General features: G+C 40.0%; 1 protein-coding gene across 1 annotated transcript; it reads right to left on the bottom strand.

Moving 5' to 3' along the window:
• Positions 1-4,822: 4,822 nt before the first annotated feature.
• LOC118215476 (membrane-spanning 4-domains subfamily A member 4A-like) lies at positions 4,823-20,345 on the bottom strand. Its single transcript, XM_035396327.1, has 7 exons — positions 20,035-20,345; positions 10,082-10,155; positions 9,753-9,863; positions 9,260-9,316; positions 6,097-6,219; positions 5,666-5,787; positions 4,823-5,066 (listed from the first exon to the last, which is right to left on the bottom strand). Exons 2-7 carry the CDS (start codon positions 10,136-10,138, stop codon positions 5,063-5,065), a joined length of 474 nt encoding a protein of 157 aa, XP_035252218.1. The 5' UTR covers positions 10,139-10,155; positions 20,035-20,345; the 3' UTR covers positions 4,823-5,062.
• Between the last annotated feature and the right edge of the window lie 276 nt (positions 20,346-20,621).

Raw genomic sequence — 20,621 nt, 5'->3', positions numbered from 1 at the left:
AACAGCGGCCTCTGCGGTCACAGATCACGGTGGGTCACAGATTGTTTAGTTGCACAAGAGACCATAACTTTTTATCATCGGAAGGGGCATCCTAATGAGGTACTTGCATGCTTACTTTTTGCCCTAGAAGTGCCCCTCCGGTTCCCCTATGGTTGAGAAAATACGCTTAGCCCCTAAGTTCCTTGCGACCTTAGTGCAAAAATAATGCATGGAAATGTCCTATTAGGATGCCCCTTTGCATGTAAAACTGAAGGTCTCAGGCGCTACTGGGGTGCTCCTATGGTAAAAAAAAATAACATACTTAATTTTTTCCGTGATATCACACCAGAGGGCCACTTGAGCTGATCAAATGCCACTCTGGTGTGACATTAGGGCAAAAATAAAACATAGAAGTGTCGATTTAGGGCACGGATCTACCGTGGATAAATAAAGGTTTTAAAAAAAGGGGGGCACTCAGATGAAAAAGGGCAAGGGCAGTCGCCCCCCCTGAACACCACCACCATCTTTTGACACACATTGCACCTCATATTATAAAAGCTACCATTTGCCTCGAGGCGTTCTGTTGTCAACATAAACAAATACCACAGACTGTTAAAATCATAGCATACAAGGCGTACAAAAAGGAGAAAAAATTTGAATTCAGACCGCCTGGAAGGAAATGTTTTCTAAAATAGATATCGTCGGGGATAATACTCATGCCATGAAAGCTGCAGTCATAGCTTTATTCTTCATCAACACAATCAAACGTGTAAATTACGCTCCTTTACTTTGAGTGTTCTTCATCATTATAATACAACAACAACTCATCCATTATTATAATAAAGTTGAGGCCAAAGGTTTACATACACCCAGGCTAAAAATATTCTAAATCAATTTTTCACAACTTTGCACATGTCATGTTACCATACTTTTCTTTTGGCAAGTCAGGGCATCTACTTTGTTCACATCGGAAGTAATTTTAAAACAATCGATTAGAGACAGATTTATTTCAGCTTTAATTCACTATATCAGAATTCCAGTGGGTCAAAAGTTGGCATACACTTTGTTACTATTTGGTAACATTGCCTTTTAATTACTTAACTTGAATCAAATGCTTGGGGTAGCCTTCCACAAGATTCTCACAAGCCTCACCCTTTTTCCTCCATACATAGCGCTGATCATTATGGTCAAACTGTTCATAAAATCATAAAAATGTGTGGTGTACACCAAAAGAACGGCACAGGCCTCACTGCTTGACCCCGACAGTGAGGGGGTCCATTGGCTCTATAATGCTGTGGGGGGCATTATCCTGCCATGGTTTGAGTCCACTAATCAATACAAAGTTATTCTGATTAATCACCTTTATCCTATGATAAAACATTTCTATCCTGATGGGAATGGTCTCTTCCAAAATGACAATGCCCCAATCAACAGGGCACGAGGGGTCACTGGATGGTTGGTGAGTGTGTAAATGATGTGAATAATATGCTATGGCCTTCGCAGTCACCAGATCTCAACCCAGTTGAACGCCTATGGGAGATTTTGGGCCGACGTGTTAGACAGCGCTCTTCACCACCATCATCTAAACACCAAATGAGGATTTATCTTTTGGAAGAATGGTGTTCCATCCCTCCATTACAGTTCCAGAGACGAGTAGAATCCAATGCACATTAAAGCTGTCCTGGTGGCTCTGGAGGCCCAACACTAAATTTACTGAGATACTTTATGTTGTTTTTTCCTTTGTCACCTATCTGTATACAACATATACATTACATTACATTACATTACATTACATTACAGGCATTTGGCAGACGCTCTTATCCAGAGCGACGTACAACAAAGTGTATAACCATAACCAGGAACAAGTATGACAAAACCCCTAGAGAGAAGTACCGGTCCAAGTACAGGGAACAACCGCATAGTTCAACTTGGACCCTGATGGTTAAACTGATTAACACTAACAACGAGAACGGCAACAACGCAATCTATGGAAAAATAAAAATAAATAAAAATACAAGTAGTCGTTAAGACAGGCGCATCAACTAAGTCACCTATGAAACAGCTGCCTAGTTACAACCCTAAGTTTAGTCATTTACAGGGGGGAAGGGAGGGATGGGGAGAGGTGCAGCCTGAATAGGTGGGTCTTCAGTCGTCGTTTGAAATGGGTCACAGTCTCAGCTGTTCTGACCTCCACAGGGAGGTCATTCCACCATCGTGGGGCCAGAACAGACAGGAGACATGTTCTGGAAGTGCAGGTGCGAAGAGGGGGAGGTGCTAGGCGTCCTGAGGTAGCAGAACGGAGGGATCTGGCTGGCATGTAGGGTTTGAATATCTTGTGGAGGTATGCTGGGGCTGATCCCTTGACTGCCTGGTATGCTAGGACCAATGTTTTAAATTTGATGCGAGCTATAACAGGCAGCCAGTGGAGGGTAGTGAGCAGGGGAGTTACGTGGGAGTGTCTGGGGAGGTTGAAGACCAGACGAGCCGCAGCATTCTGAATGAGCTGCAGGGGTCTGGTGGCAGATGCCGGTAGTCCAGCCAGAAGAGAGTTGCAGTAGTCCAGGCGGGATAGAACCATTGCTTGGACCAGCAGCTGGGTTGAGTAGGTGGTGAGAAAAGGGCGGATTCTGCGGATGTTGTATAGGAAAAATCTGCATGCCCGGGTTACTGCTGCAATGTTGTTGGAGAGGGACAGCCTGTTGTCCATCATCACTCCGAGATTCTTGGCGCAGGGTGATGATGTCACTACGGTGTCCCCTAAGGAAATGGAAAAGTCGGGGAGGGGAGAGGATAGAGCAGGAATAAAGATTAGCTCCGTCTTTCCCGGGTTGAGCTTCAGGTGGTGATTGTCCATCCAGCTCTGTATGTCCCTCAGGCAAGCGGAGATGCGGGCAGGGATCTGTGTGTCCGATGGGGAGAAGGAGAGAAAGAGTTGCGTGTCGTCGGCATAGGAGTGATAGGACAAGCCATGGGCAGATATTACAGGGCCAAGGGATCTGGTGTACATGGAGAAGAGAAGGGGACCAAGGACTGAGCCCTGGGGAACTCCGGTGGTGAGGGGACGGGGTGGTGATACCTTACCCGCCCAGGCAACCTGGAAGGAACGGTCAGAGAGGTAAGACTCAATCCAGTCAAGGACTGTGCCGCGGATCCCTGTTGCTGCCAGGGAGGACAGGAGGGTAGAGTGGTCCACTGTCAAATGCAGCAGAGAGGTCTAGAAGAATCAGGACAGAGGAGAGGGAGGCTGCTCGTGCGGCATGGAGTGACTCACTGACCGAGAGGAGTGCAGTCTCGGTAGAGTGGCCAGCCCTGAAGCCAGACTGGTGGGGATCAAGCAGGTTGTTCTCAGAGAAGAAAGTAGAGAGCTGGTTAGATGCAGCACGTTCAAGTGTTTTGGATAGGAAAGGGAGGAGAGATACCGGGCGGTAGTTCTGAATGACTGAAGGATCTAGTGTGGGTTTCTTCAGCAGCGGGGTGATGTGGGCCTTCTTAAAGGATGAGGGGAAACATCCAGAAGATAGGGAGGAGTTCACAAGGGAGGCGACAAAAGGGAGGATGTCTGGTGTGATTGCTTGAAGGAGAGATGAGGGGATAGGGTCGAGGGCGCAGGTGGTAGGGCGGTGAGTGAGCAGAAGCTGGGAGACTTCAGTGTCTGAGAGGAATTATTATACATATGTTGGTATTATTTTCTATGACGCATGCAACCTAAGACCCCTGTAAAAAAAGGAAAGAACGTTATGATATACGTAGGGGAAATTATACTGTATTCATACATGGGGCACCAACCATTCTTGGATAAACTATTTTGAGTCAGATTCTCATGTTCTGACAACATCAAAACAGACACGGGTCTAATAAAAATTATTTATTAAACAAAAGTACAAACACAGAGCATACATAGACTAATCGAACCAGGGAGAGCTATGCTAAATATGGGAAGGTTGGAGGGTTGGTGTGTGTGTGTGTGTGTGTGTATATGTGCGCGTACGTGTGCATGTGCGCATATGTCTCTTTTGTCTCTGGACAAAAGATGAAGGGCAAACCGTGTTAGCTGTGTTTGTGTAAAGTAGTGGGATCAGCGTGTCTGATAACCTTACCTACATGAAAGTATTGCATCGCTCCCGGTAGCGCTGAAGAGGGAAGCGTGGCTTCAGCTCTTTAGCGATACAGTACATGCAACCAAGCAAGTTATTCATCCACTTCCCACTACCGACTATACTAAGAGTGTGGATCATTAATTAAGGAGTTAGCAGAAGGAGGGGGAGAGAGAGGGAGACCACACGTTTGGCAGTACTTATCACCAGCGCAAATAACGTGAAAGGACAAATGGAACTTAAAAAGAAAGAAGGGTCGCACACTCTGTTTACTCCAATGCAGATTTTTATCTCCAACATTTCGGCAGCAAGCTGGGTCAGGGCTGACAAAGGCAGCTTGCTGCCAAAACGTTGGAGATAAAAAAAAAATCTGCATTGGAGTAAACAGAGTGTGCGACCCTTCTTTCTTTTTAAGTTTCACTTGCATGTCCTTCTGGTCTGTACCTCGCTAAAACAAGGTGTGCGTTTTCTTTTTCACTTTTGAAAGGACAAATGGAAACACACCGCATCCCATTAGTCGCAATAAATTCCTTTTAAATTGCAGCCCGTGGGTAAAAAAAAACGGAGAGGTCATTTGGATCGGTTGTCAAACAGACTGGTCCGCTGTTTCTGAGAAAGATTTGAATAACAAAAAGCACATTTTAAAATTTTTACATTTTTTTTCTAGGTACAGTGTGTCCTTTATACGTCAATACAAATTGATTTTTATTCCATGGCTACAGAACAAATGCAACGAAAAAACATATTAGCCATCCTAACTGTAAGGAGGCCCTGCTTTATATAATTGGTAATATACATAACAAGATATTTTGTAAAAAAGAAATGTAAAAAAATGTATAATGGAAAGTTATGAAAGGTGATAAAGACAAAGTAGCTAATCTATGTCTGTTATTTATATTGAAAATCCGAATATAATTTTTTGTCTTGAAGGTCTTGCATCTCTGTTTGCATGCTGCCCATCACAGTTTGGTCCAAAATGGGTGAAATTGTCATCTTTAGAAAGGAAAAAGAGAAGGAAAGAAAAAGGTTAATAAAGAAAAATCACTTTACACTAATGCCAGCAGGAAGTGTTTCTGCATGGCAGCAGTTTGAGTTCAGCAGTGGAGAGGACATACCTGACTGTTACAGTACATTGTACATTCAGTCTGTATTTAGTATTTAGTCTTGAGTCTGTATATTTTTTTTATGTAGCATGACTGTTAACTTTCCATCCAACAAGGGACCAGAAAATCAAATCAACCATCTTGCTGCCAACCTTTAACACCAGCAAGTAGAGCTGTCGGCAAACATACCCCAACAATCACCACTCTTTCATAATCACTGAGGTCCTGTCTACTGGCCTGCCCAGCATTTTTGTACATGATCCTGAAACTGCTGGGATGTTAACTGTTTTATTATCTCAAGGCACACATGTGGAAACAATACGGAAACACCTGCTTTCAATATATGTTGTGATTCCCATTTATCCATGTTTTTAGCCACTAACTGTATTTTCATTCTTGCAGTTGTAATGGTTTTCTGGACCCATCATTCAACAGACCGATGCAGCACTCTGCTGAACAAGGCAGCCCAGATTGTAATGTAGAGCTCACCTCTGTGGGCAGCTACACACTGCTCTGCAGGCAAATGCTGACACACAGATGGAGATGATGAACTCCAGGATGGAGAAAACCAGCAGCACTCCTATTATCTCCTGTGACCCTGCCTGTGACAACTGTGAAAAGAGAAATGGAGAACAGATCAGTGGCTGACAATCATTCATTCCTACATTTACATTCTGCAGACTTGCATAATAAACACTTCAGACTTGTTAATATATTTTCAGTAAGATTGTCAGGACCTACATCTTTATTTGTTTCACTTACAGAGCCTGTGTGGTCACCAGTGAGTTTTGTTGACAGAAAGATTCCCTCCTAATGACATCAGCTGAGTCATAGTCATGTAATACATTAGCTTGTTGGATGTCCAGACTATCCAGATCATGCTTAGATCATGTTAAAAATAAAAAATGTGACTGTGTTACCTGAAAGATATTGAAAACTGAGTGGCGAATGCTCAATAGATATGCAGTGAAGTGAGAGAAACAGATTACTGCAATGCCAGCAGTGATGGTGCTGATGATATTCATCCCGAGCGCTCCTCTCACCTGCAGAAAAGGCCGGGATTTAATATAATGCTTATATATAGTATATATAATGATTGATATACACACAATAAAACCGAAATATCCGGACACCCCTTGGTCTGGGGCTCTTTTTTATGGTTTGGGCTAGGCCCCTTAGTTCCAGTGAAGGCAAATCTTAATGCTACAGCATACAATCACTTTCTAGATGATTCTGTGCTTCCCCAACAGTTTAGCGCTAAAAAGAATAATTGTATATTTAGTCGCCTAAAGTTATCTTTCAGAGATAATGTTATTTCTCTTTCGAAGAAAATATTGTAGTGAAGTAATGCCTGGACTGCGGCTGTGCTGCCAAGCGGGCGGCTTCACTCAATCAGGAGCTAATGACTCTCACCTGCGTGTGCTGTTGTGGACTCTGGCAAGTCTTTAAATAGAAGGCAGAGCCAGGCGCTTGGGGTTTTGGGGGTCATATTCTTGTGTTTGCGACCTGTGTGCAGCAGACTTTCGACATACGGCCATCGCCAGTTGTTCTGGCCACACTGCGTGCGTGGTGTGACACATCTGGAGTGCCGTGGACCAAACTGGTGTCGCCTCTTCCAGTGTTGGCCGGCACTCAAGCTCAGACCCCGAGGAGGGGTCTTGTCGACAGTGGCAGGGAAGTTTTAATCTGTTTAATTGTGTCTTTTTGTCCCGGGTATTTTACTTGTGTTTGTGCCTTTAATAAGTGGCAGTGCGGGAGGGAAGCTGCATGGGGCGGTCGGTGGTTGGGAAGAGAGTACTAGGCTAGCCTACCGATTCTTTCCGACAGCGGGGTGGTAGCCTACTATAACAAGACTGTAGTGTGCATTCTCACTTAATATTCTCACTTTGCTACGTGTGACTATGATTATCATTCTTACAAGTTTAACAGTGCACTTGGCTGTGCGTAGTGACTGTAAATTGCTCCGTACCGTAGCCTATCCGGGCTGCCCGGTGGGGTTTTCACCCCGATTTGCCCTTGACCAGCAATAAATAAAGCCTATTATACTTTTCCATATTCCGTGGGGTGTGTTCTCAACTTCCTATATATCTGGACCTTACCGGTAAAAAGGTGGTGGCAGCCTACCATTATTTCTGGTCCCTTCTAGTAGGGTTTATTACAATATAATGATTTACATACTCCAACAGATGGAGCTTTATATTGGGATGGCAGGTATGCCATCCTGCCAAGTTTTGCCTTGGCGAGGCAGCATGCTTGGTATGGCAGATATGCCATCCCGTGAAGTTACGTCTTGGTGGGGTGGCATGCCCCAAACCTATACAGCACCAAGGTTTCCTACAGAAATAACCGCAGTTACCACAGACTCTCAGCCCTTAAAAACATTCATTTCTACCTTCTGACCCCATTTCAACAGACAGAACTCACAAAAAAATTCACACGTCCACACAATAACGCTCCAAATTTCGGGGATTTAGTGTTTTTTCCTTCTTCTTTTTCTTCTTCCTGCCTGATTACATCATCAATGTCCAAGACCACAAATAATATGTCTCCCCATTGGACATTTAAGGTACATCAGTCAATAAAAACATTGGATGCACACACAAAATGACATATATAGAAGTGCACTCATTTAAAACTGCTAAATTTTGCCATTCCTACATCTCTATCAGTGGTGGCACACTGAGTGGCACTTTTGCATGTGTGAAAGGAAAGGTTTGCATCTCCCCACGGACTCATGACAACCTTTCACTCATTACACTGCCCTGCTAGGTCACTCAAAATATCACATCATCTTTGCAGGAAACACATTTATATTTCTGAAATACACATAAAATACATCCACACTTTAGACAGGTCTGCTTTCGGCATTTTAACTGAGTTTAACGTTAGCTACCTTGCTAACAACATGACAGACCGACTGTATTAGTTGTGCAGACTGCTGTGAAATTCATGAGCACTAAAATCAGGCAACGTTACTAGTTGTACAGAAACTAGCGCAAGATAATGACTTCTTCACAGCAGGTATGTCACAGGGGACAGTTGCTGCAGCCAATGTTATGAAGAACGGTAGGAGTAACTACTAGTCAATTATTAGTCAAAAGTCCTTTTAAGATATCTACAAAGAAGTTATGGATATCTTGAAACGATATTATTTTGGAGATATCTTCAATTATCATTCTGTCTAGTCAGAATACATTTATAGATTTCTTCTATTATCATTTTGACTAGTCAAAATGCTGTTGTAGATATCAAAAACTGGCTCCCTGTATGCATTCCACATGCTACAAATGCAGCGACCACCATGTCAGACCAACTTGAACCAGAGTCAAGCATCTTTGTCAGGGTTTTCAATGCTGCGGCCCGTGCGAGAAATGAAATGCTAACTTTATTTTTTAAAAACAAGACGAACTGTTTCACCCCATCTCTTTCTACTTTGTGGCATTTTCTTACTTTTTTTAGAGAACAGCAACTGCCATTTCTTAAACCATAATTGATCACACCAGGTTTGCAAAACATTACCTTTACAAAATATTTATATATGGCAGACCCTTTTAACCAAAGCAACGTGCAATAAGTGTATACTGAAGGTTGTTGGAAAAACTACAGCACATATGACCAAGTTATCCCATCAATGGATTTTTTCTTCCCTGACGGCACGGGCACATTCCAGGACGACAATGCCGAGATTCATCGGGCTCAAATTGTGAAAGAGTGATTCTGGAATCATTTTCACAAATGAATTGGCCACCACAGAGTCCTGACCTTAACCCCATTGAAAGTCTTTGGGATGTGCTGGAGAAGACTTTACGGATTGGTTCGACTCTCCCGTCGTCTATACACGATAATGCAATTCTGGATGGAAATAAGTGTTGTGATGTTGCATAAGGTTGTCGAAACAATGCCATGATGAATGTGCACCGTAATCAAATCTAAAGGCGGTCCAACGAAATATTAGAGCGTACGATTGTTTTTTGGCCTGGCAGTGTATTTACAGGCAGCTGCTCTGGAAATGATAAATCAGGGCTACTGAAATCTACCAGTAAATATCTGAATGGTCACATCCAGTCAGTGATCAGAACTCACCAGGCATTTGTTGAGATTGTTGTTAGCAGCAACACTCAAAGCTCCCGAGGAAGTGTACTGAGGGGGGATTTAAAAAAAGGTAAATTAACTCATTTGAGTTTGGAACTTTGAATTTTCAGTCCTCAAATTCACCCAATGCTCCAGTAAGCATGTTTGAAAAAGAAAGTTTCAGTAAAGAAAGACACTACTAACAGCAAAATACTATATTCTTTTCATGTTTTAGTATGCATTTTAATCCAGTCACAGTTTCTAAACCCTGGATTAAATTGGCATTCAATCCAAACATAAGGTGAAATATTGCACCTAAATCACGCTGAAATCGAATTTTCATCTGATCAATGACACACCTGGGACTGAAGCACAATCATCTATTAGAGGATCAGTGTTTTGTCCACATCGTTTATACCTAATAACCCAGTTCAGTTCAGCAAAGATTTTTTAAGCAGCAGGACTGAACGAATGAATGAATGAATGAATGAATGAATGAACTTACAATAAGTCCTCCAAAGAAAACAAGCACAAGGTAACCATCAGGGCATCCAGCAGAGATGGCCATTGCGATGCCAGATAACACGTACAGCACTCCAATCATTATTTGCACTGTCTGTAAAAACAAAAAAACAACAAAAATGTTACCAGTTCGTGTCTATGCTTGGATAATTGCAAGGCACTGAATTTTACAGCAGTGTGTCCTAATGTCAATGTCTTTCTTACAGAGCCTTTCCACTGACAGTCTGGGATTGCTGCAGCAATGACTTTGCTTGCAGGTCCCTCTCCAGAGGGAGAGAATGGTAAAATGCAAGAGTTGAGCAATTATCTTACCCCCAGTGCCTTTGTATCTCCTTTCAGAAAGTTTCCCAATGCAGAGGATCTGGTCATTTTACAAGCAGTGCCCTCTGTGGGAAAAGGTGGATAAAGTGGAGGTACAGTTTTACATTACATGATTATACCCATGACTATATTCTTCTTTTCTTCTTCGTTTTTCTGCCTGATTACATCATCAATGCCCATAGACCACAAATAATATGTCTCCCCATTGGACATTTAAGGTACATCAGCTAATAAAAACATTGGATGCACATGCAAAATGACATATATATAGAAGTGCCCTTTGATGTCATCTCACCGAGTAGTGTGTCTGCCTGTGATACTTTTGTCTGACTGACTGACAGACTAAGTTCAACCTCGCGTTCATTTGACCACTCTGTTTTCAGTTTTCGCAACACCGTAAACTTTCTTGCCCGCAGTTACCGGCTCATGTTACAGAATTTTAAACTCGGCAATTGGATGTTTCATGTTGAAGTGCACCACGGGAGTGGTAGTTAACCTATAAATCTCCACACACATTTGCAAATCGCCAGAGGCATTTGCAGATCTCTGCCAGGGCAGAAATGTAGCAAAAATCACGTGTAAAAAGACAGCCAACTGAGAGGCCAGCTTGAGTTGTAACTGATGATATAGACATTAACAAATCTGTGTACGCATTTACAGATCTGTGTACGCATTTACAGATTTATGTATGCATTTACAGAATGTGTACACATTTACAGATCTGTGTACGCATTTACTGATCTGTATACGCATTTACAGATTTATGTACGCATTTACAGATCTGTGCACGCATTTACAGATCTGTATACGCATTTACAGATTTATGTACACATTTACAGATCTGTGTACGCATTTACAGATTTATTTACAGATCTGTGTACACATTTACAGATCTGTGTATGCATTTAAAGATTTATGTAAACATTTGCAAATAATTCTGCTACAATAATAGCCCCATAGTAGTGTAACCACAAAAATAAGACAAAAACGTTGGACAGTGGCTGCACACAATGTTATTTAGAACGGAAGGACTAACTAATTAACTTGCACACACATCACATATAGGCTACTTCATCACGTGCAACATGTCGACAATCTTATTAAGCAAATCCAACTATTCATTTCTTCAGTCTACTTCATAATACTGCGTACAACCACTTGCCAACATTTTGTGTGTGTGTGTGTGTGTGTGTGCGCGTCCGTGCGTGCATGTGTACTACAGTTCTATATGTTGGCTAGTGTTGGGCATAGCTACTAGATTAACTAGCCTATGTTTTCTATTACCATGTGTGTACTTTCTATTTCTAAAATCAAGTAGCTACAATTGTAGGCTAGCTGTACTGGCATGAAAGTACGTTTGTTACACCAGCATCATTTATTGACTCAGAAAATCCCAGTTTACATTTAAAACCCCATTGTCCATCGGATATTGAAAGAAAAACCTAAAATGGACAATTCAGACCAAAAAGGGCAGGTGCCTCCCCTGCACCCCATTTATGAATTAAATAGTAATTATAAATGTATATTATGCTCTGGTTATGCCACTTTCACATAGCTAATGTCGGCTACGCTAAGAAGAAAATGTTTTCTAAAGTAGATACTGTCAGAGATAATATGCGCGCCATGGAAGCTGCAGCCATACCTTTCATCCTCATCAACAAAATCAAACCTTTAAAATTACGCCCAGTTGAGTCTTCTTCATCATTATAATAAAAAAAAAACAAATTCTCAAAATAATACACGCAATAGTGTCCACACACCAAATGTCAAACTGAAAACAATGTCTGAAGAGTAAGCTTCTTACCTTCCACAAACAAACCTAGAAATGTTTAAGGTGTAACTCTCTTACTGCTAAAATGAGCACAGAAACTGCACAGTAAACATTGTGGACGCAACCACAGACCCTCCCTTCCAGCAAAACTTAGTTTCAGACCACCATGATTTCCTGTCTATTGTCAGTCACATGGTGTCTTGTGGGAGAACGCAAAGTGAACGTGCTGTTCAAGACTGTAGCCACATAAGACATTGATATTTTTTATTTGAAGAAATACGCCCAAACAACATTATTGGCACTACTAGTTACGCTCATTGTTGAAAACCATAGTTTAAAAAAGCTGTTAAATAGTTGCTCTTTGTCCTTTCGACTACCAGATGCCACTATCCTGCGCTGTGTATAAAAGCTTTGAGTAATGAATCCTTGTTCCATACAGTTCAGAGGAACGGTTCAATGCTCTAGACAGCTTCGCTTTGCCATCACTACATGATGCTATCGAGTCAGCATGTACCAAAATCTCTAAGGAATATTTCCTGTTGAATTCATGCCACAAAGAAGTCAAGCTGTTCTGGAGGGAGAAGGGGGTCCTACCTGGTGCCAGATAGGTGTACGTAATAAAGCAGCCACTGCATATATGTACGCTAGCACACTTAGAGACTACAGCTCACAAATCACAACCAAAGGAAGAGTACATAGTTCAGACAAAACTGAGAAAATTCACACAACCAAAAAAATACATAAATAAATAAATGGCTGAACCATTCCTTGTATCAAGAGCTTGTCAGAGCTAAAAGATAGATTTAGATATTTAAAAAAAAAAACCTTTAAGAAGTCTCAAGAGGTTATGTTTTCATAGTCTTAAACTTTTTCGCCTTTGCTACACCCTCCCCTCCCCCCCCCCCCGCCCCCTTCAGACACCCACCAGCACACCAAGAGATCAATTCCACAGGAAACACTGATATGTATTTTGAAGAGTAGGCACCGGCAGGTGTTTTGGTCCAAACACTGGTTAACACTATGGTATTTTTGTAATGTTTGAAGCGTCACTACCCGCCTTTTCGTAGTCTTTCGGTCGCTGAAGAAAAAAAAGTGACACTTTTGACAGTGTGACCTTCGCGCACTGCAAGTCATCCAACCACCTCAGAAAGGAGCAAGCACGGAGCGCGCGGCCTAGGCTCTTTTTGAAAATAAATATGTGGACGCGACAGTATGGTTTTGAAAGCGCATTTAGGCAGAAATATTTAGAAAGTTTAACATTTTAAATTTATGGATTTAATATATAGGCCATATACAGTATATATATAATTTTTTATTTCATTTTAATTATTATTTTTTATTATGGTGTGGCGGCAAGGATTTTGCCATGGCGTCACGCCACGGCAATACCTTACCAATGGAAATGTTGGGATGTGCAAATAGTTTGGATTAAAGATGAAATTAAATCAAATAAAAACTGCTTTATTTATTTTGCTTAAAAATTTAAATAACTTCAATATATGACTGATTTCGATTGTTCCCATTCAGTGAATACAGATCAATAGTGACTGGTTGGCTCCCCCCTGCACACATTGATATTTAATACAGTATTTTACAATAATGTCTAACTGTTTTGTGGAGTGGCTTGCTTTGGAGAAACAATTCATTTTGAAGTTCATTGATGAAAATAAAAAGTATATAACATACTAGTCACATTTCAGTATCTTTCATTGATAACTTAAGTTTGTAAATCCACTGAAATGATAGGACCTTATTCTACTTAGCATTATTAGCTGGAGTTATGTACAATTAAGAAAACTATCATCAGCAAGATGAAAAATATACCCATAAAATCTAGAAACAAATGAAAAAACAAACAAAAAGAAAACACCCAATTCACTGGGCTTTAGTAAAAGGCAGAGGAAAAGAAACAAAAAACAAAAAAAAAAAAACAGCAGAATACTTTCCAGCTAAGAACTGGGTCAGGAGATTACTCGCCCCCCCCCGGAGTACCAGAAGACTCCTAACTGAGAAATGATAATGGAATGGCAAATAAAAGCCATATTTGTATATATAACTTTTAAAGAGTTTCCATTGAATTGATTTCAGTGCTGATTGCAAACATGCGTATAAATGAATTCAATTCACGTCTTTTAATTTTCATTTGATTGGCTAGATTTGCTTGTGACACATAAACCAATCTATTCATTGACAATTTCAATAACTGAGAGACCTCATTTATGCCCCCAGATCATTAAAAACGTGAGAAGTTCAGTCAGCTTACATAAGCATTTGGGAACTATGCATAACCTAAAAAGTATAAATGGTTTTACTTCTTTTTATTGAGAGTATTTCCCCACTCCAGTCATTTGCTCCACTCCAAGTCCTAAACTGAGCAGTTTGCATGGATTAATCAGAAAACAATCCGAAATTAATAACTGTGTACATTAACACTATTATTTACACATCAAAAAAAGGGAAAACCCAATAACTTGCACATTTGAGCTGGAAACGGCTCAAACAACTCCTCATCGAGATATTGACCAGACTGCCACTAAATACTAGAAAAGAAATACAGTAACCCCCCACCCCCCATTTATTAATTAAATAGTATATATAAATATATATTATGCACTCGTTATGTCACTTTTACACAGCTAATGCTGGCTACAATACAATTTTATTTTTACAAGACAGAAAAACCGTCTTTTGACACATGTTGCAACAAATATTATAAAAGCTACCATTTGTCTGGAGGCATTGTGTAGTCCAAACAAACGAATACCATAAAATGTTAAAATTATAACATTTAGGCATACAAAAAAGCGTAAAATTTGGAATTCAGTCTGCCATCGGGAAGAAAATGTTTTCTAAAGTAGATACTGTCAGAGATAATATGCACGCCAAGGAAGTTGCAGTCATACTTTTCATCCTCATCAACAAAATCAAACCTTTAAATTACGCTCAGTTGAGTCGTCTTCGTCATTATAATACAAAAACAACTTCTCAAAATAATACACGCAATAGTGTCCACACACCAAATGTCAAACTGAAAAGAATGTCTGAAAAGTAAGCTTCTTACCTTCCACAAACAAACCTAGAAATGTTTAAGGTGTACGTCAAACGTCAAATTTCAGGTGTACGTCAAACAATTTCTTAGGTGTAAGCTTCTTGCTGTTAAAATTACCACAGAAACCTCACAGTAAACAGTTTGGACGCAGCCACAGACCCTCCTCTTCCAGCAAAACTTAGTTTCAGACCACAATGATTTCCAATGATTTTTCAATGAAAATTCAATTCACTTCAATATTTGACTGATTTTCATTGTTCCCATTCAATAAATACAGATCAACAGTGACTGGTTGGATCCCCCTCTGCACACATGGATATTAAATACAGTATTTTACAATATGTACAATGTCTAACTGTTTTGTGGAGTGGCATGTTTAGGAGAAACAATTTATTTTGAAGTTCATTGATGAAAATAAAAAGTATGTAAAATACTGGTGAAATTTCAATATCTTTCATTAGTAACTTAACTTTGTAAATTCAGTGAAATGATAGGACCTTATTCCACTCAGCTCCGCATAACTTCAACTAATAAAGAAAAATAACATCAGCAAGACAAAAAATGTAGCCATAAAATCCAGAAATAAATGCAAAAAGAAAACTTCCAATTCACTGGGCTTTAATACAAGGCAGAGGGAAAGAACAAAAGAAAAAAAACAGCAGAATACATTCCAGCCAAGAACTGGGTAAAGAGTTCACCCCCCCCCCCCCCCCCCCCCGCCCAAACAAAAAAAATTTAAAAAATCTAATAACGGAACACTCCTAACTGAGAAATGATAATGGAAAAGTTCTAGCCAATAGTGGCTACATTTGACATCGAGTATATATGTCAGGCAGTGTATACCCTAACATATCACATTTGCCATGGCCATTCTTTTTAAAGGTAAGTAACTTTCTTTTATAGGTGCACACATTAGCAAATAAAAGCCTGATTTGTACATATAACTTTTAAAGAGTTTCCATTGAATTGATTTCAGTGCTGATTGCAAACATGCGTATAAATGAATTCAATTCACGTCTTTTAATTTTCATTTGATTGGCTAGATTTGCTTGTGACACATAAACCAATCTATTCATTGGCAATTTCAATAACTGAGAGACCTCATTTACGCCCCCAGATCATTAAAAATGTGAGAAGTTCAGTCAGCTTACATAAGCATTTGGGAACTATGCATAACCTAAAAAGTATAAATGGTTTTACTTCTTTTTATTGAGAGTATTTCCCCACTCCAGTCATTTTCTCCACTCCAAGTCCTAAACTGAGCAGTTTGCATGGATTAATCAGAAAACAATCCGAAATGAAAAACTGTGTGCATTGACACTTACTGATACATCAAAACGAGGGAACACACAATAACTTGCACATTTGAGCTGGAAACGGCTCAAACAACTCCTCATCGGGATGTTGATAGGACCGCCACTAAATACTAGAAAAGAAATACAGTAACACTCCCCCACATTTATTCACATTTTACCTTTTAATTATGCTCATTTGAGTCTTCTTCATCATTATAATACAAAATCAACTTCTCAAAATAATACACACAATAGTATCCACAAACCAAACGTCAAACTGAAAACAATGTCTAAGGAGTAAGTTTCTTACCTTTCACAAACGAGCCTAGAAATGTTTAAGGTGTAAGCTCCTCACTGCTAAAATGAGCACAGAAACCACACAGTAAACGTTGTGGACGCAGCCATAGACCCTCCTCTTCCAGCAAAACTTAATTTCAGACCACCATGATTTCCTGTCTATCGTCAGTCACATGGTATCTTATCGGAGAACGCAAAGTGTACGTGCTGTTCAAGACTGTGCCCCTCTTAGACAAATCAGGTCGCTCTGTCCAGAAAACAATGCGAGTGAATAGCCTAATTAGAGAGTAATTTCACTCACACACACACACCACACACCACACACCACACACCACACACACACACACACACACACACACATTCACTACTCAATTCATGAAGCACTGTCAACCCCACAACCACCACTAAGCAATAGTATCTTGATTCCAAATTAAAATACAAAGCCTACATAATCCTTGCCTATTAAATAATAGGCAAATGGCAAGGCAAAATATGAACAACCCCATGTGAGTTTCAGTCAGCAGGTTAACTATAAAATATGAGATGTAGCCACTTAAGACGTTGATATTCTTTATTTGAGCAGATGGAGATGATAAACTCCAGGTTGGAGAAAACCAACAACAGGGAAACAGAACAGATCAGTAGCAGTCAATCACTCACTCCTACTTACAGACACAGGTGGTTGGCTAATGACACACCCAGCGCTGGCTCATGTGGCTCTAAAATATCTGACCTGTAACCCAAACATGTGTTTTCTCCAAGCAGCTTTTCAGTATAGGAACAGATGTTGTGTCGAAAATACAAAAATAGCAAAACTTAGTTTCAGACCACCATGATTTCCTCTCTATTGTCAGTCACATGGTGTCTTGTGGGAGAATGCAAAGTGAACGTGCTGTTCAAGACTGTAGCCAAATAAGACATTGATATTTTTTATTTGAAGAAATACGCCCAAACAACATTATTGGCACTACTAGTTACGCTCATTGTTGAAAACCATAGTTTAAAAAAGCTGTTAAATAGTTGCTCTTTGTCCTTTCGACTACCAGATGCCACTATCCTGCGCTGTGTATAAAAGCTTTGAGTAATGAATCCTTGTTCCATACAGTTCAGAGGAACGGTTCAATGCTCTAGACAGCTTCGCTTTGCCATCACTACATGATGCTATCGAGTCAGCATGTACCAAAATCTCTAAGGAATATTTCCTGTTGAATTCATGCCACAAAGAAGTCAAGCTGTTCTGGAGGGAGAAGGGGGTCCTACCTGGTGCCAGATAGGTGTACGTAATAAAGCAGCCACTGCATATATGTACGCTAGCACACTTAGAGACTACAGCTCACAAATCACAACCAAAGGAAGAGTACATAGTTCAGACAAAACTGAGAAAATTCACACAACCAAAAAAATACATAAATAAATAAATGGCTGAACCATTCCTTGTATCAAGAGCTTGTCAGAGCTAAAAGATAGATTTAGATATTTTAAAAAAAAACCTTTAAGAAGTCTCAAGAGGTTATGTTTTCATAGTCTTAAACTTTTTCGCCTTTGCTACACCCTCCCCTCCCCCCCCCCCCGCCCCCTTCAGACACCCACCAGCACACCAAGAGATCAATTCCACAGGAAACACTGATATGTATTTTGAAGAGTAGGCACCGGCAGGTGTTTTGGTCCAAACACTGGTTAACACTATGGTATTTTTGTAATGTTTGAAGCGTCACTACCCGCCTTTTCGTAGTCTTTCGGTCGCTGAAGAAAAAAAAGTGACACTTTTGACAGTGTGACCTTCGCGCACTGCAAGTCATCCAACCACCTCAGAAAGGAGCAAGCACGGAGCGCGCGGCCTAGGCTCTTTTTGAAAATAAATATGTGGACGCGACAGTATGGTTTTGAAAGCGCATTTAGGCAGAAATATTTAGAAAGTTTAACATTTTAAATTTATGGATTTAATATATAGGCCATATACAGTATATATATAATTTTTTATTTCATTTTAATTATTATTTTTTATTATGGTGTGGCGGCAAGGATTTTGCCATGGCGTCACGCCACGGCAATACCTTACCAATGGAAATGTTGGGATGTGCAAATAGTTTGGATTAAAGATGAAATTAAATCAAATAAAAACTGCTTTATTTATTTTGCTTAAAAATTTAAATAACTTCAATATATGACTGATTTCGATTGTTCCCATTCAGTGAATACAGATCAATAGTGACTGGTTGGCTCCCCCCTGCACACATTGATATTTAATACAGTATTTTACAATAATGTCTAACTGTTTTGTGGAGTGGCTTGCTTTGGAGAAACAATTCATTTTGAAGTTCATTGATGAAAATAAAAAGTATATAACATACTAGTCACATTTCAGTATCTTTCATTGATAACTTAAGTTTGTAAATCCACTGAAATGATAGGACCTTATTCTACTTAGCATTATTAGCTGGAGTTATGTACAGTTAAGAAAACTATTATCAGCAAGATGAAAAATATACCCATAAAATCTAGAAACAAATGAAAAAACAAACAAAAAGAAAACACCCAATTCACTGGGCTTTAGTAAAAGGCAGAGGAAAAGAAACAAAAAAACAGCAGAATACTTTCCAGCTAAGAACTGGGTCAGGAGATTACTCACCCCCCCGGAGTACCGGAAGACTCCTAACAGAGAAATGATAATGGCAAAGTTCTAGCCAATACTGGCAACATTTGACATTGAGTGAGCAGTGACAACATATTGCATATATCACAAGCATTCGTTTCAAGCATAAGTAACTTTCATTTTTATGGGTGGACACATAACCAAATAAAAGCCTGATTTGTACATATAGCTTTTAAAGAGTTTCCATTGAATTGACGCCAATGCTGATTGCAAACATACGTATGAATGAATTCAATTCACACAGCTTTTTCGTGGTAGGAGTGCTTTCTACCCCACTTTGATTGCTAGTTCCATTTTAACTTTCGTTTGATGGGCCAGATTTGCTTGTGACACATAAACCAATCTATTCATTGACAATTTTAATGACTGAGAGACCTCATTGACTCCCCCAGATCATTACAAAACATATGAAAAGTTCAGTCAGCATACATAAGCATTTGGGTACTAAGCATTACCCAAAAAGTATAAATGCTATTCTTTTTATTGAGAGTATTTCCCCACTCCAGTCATTTGCTCCACTCCAAGTCCTAAACTGAGCAGTTTGCATGGATTAATCAGAAAACAATCCAAAATGAAAAACTGTGTGCATTGACACTTACTGATACATCAAAACGAGGGAACACACAATAACTTGCACATTTGAGCTGGAAACGGCTCAAACAACTCCTCATCGGGATGTTGATAGGACCGCCACTAAATACTAGAAAAGAAATACAGTAACACTCCCCCACATTTATTCACATTTTACCTTATAATTATGCTCATTTGAGTCTTCTTCGTCATTATAATACAAAATCAACTTCTCAAAATAATACACACAATAGTGTCCACAAACCAAACGTCAAACTGAAAACAATGTCTAAGGAGTAAGTTTCTTACCTTTCACAAACGAGCCTAGAAATGTTTAAGGTGTAAGCTTCTCACTGCTAAAATGAGCACAGAAACCACACAGTAAACGTTGTGGAGGCAGCCATAGACCCTCCTCTTCCAGCAAAACTTAGTTTCAGACCACCATGATTTCCTGTCTATCGTCAGTCACATGGTATCTTGTGGGAGAACGCAAAGTGTACGTGCTGTTCAAGACTGTGCCCCTCTTAGACAAATCAGGTCGCTCTGTCCAGAAAACAATGCGAGTGAATAGCCTAATTAGAGAGTAATTTCACTCACACACACACACCACACACCACACACCACACATCACACACCACACACCACACACCACACACACACACACACACACACACACACACACACACACAAACACACACACACATTCACTACTCAATTCATGAAGCACTGTCAACCCCACAACCACCACTAAGCAATAGTATCTTGATTCCAAATTAAAATACAAAGCTTACATAATCCTTGCCTATTAAATAATAGGCAAATGGCAAGGCAAAATATGAACAACCCCATGTGAGTTTCAGTCAGCAGGTTAACTATCAAATATGAGATGTAGCCAC

The sequence above is a fragment of the Anguilla anguilla genome, chromosome 1 (genome assembly GCF_013347855.1).
Source record: "Anguilla anguilla isolate fAngAng1 chromosome 1, fAngAng1.pri, whole genome shotgun sequence".
Classification (NCBI taxonomy): domain Eukaryota; kingdom Metazoa; phylum Chordata; class Actinopteri; order Anguilliformes; family Anguillidae; genus Anguilla; species Anguilla anguilla.
Note: the sequence above shows the minus strand (reverse complement) of the source record. Positions and strands in the feature narration are given on the sequence as shown.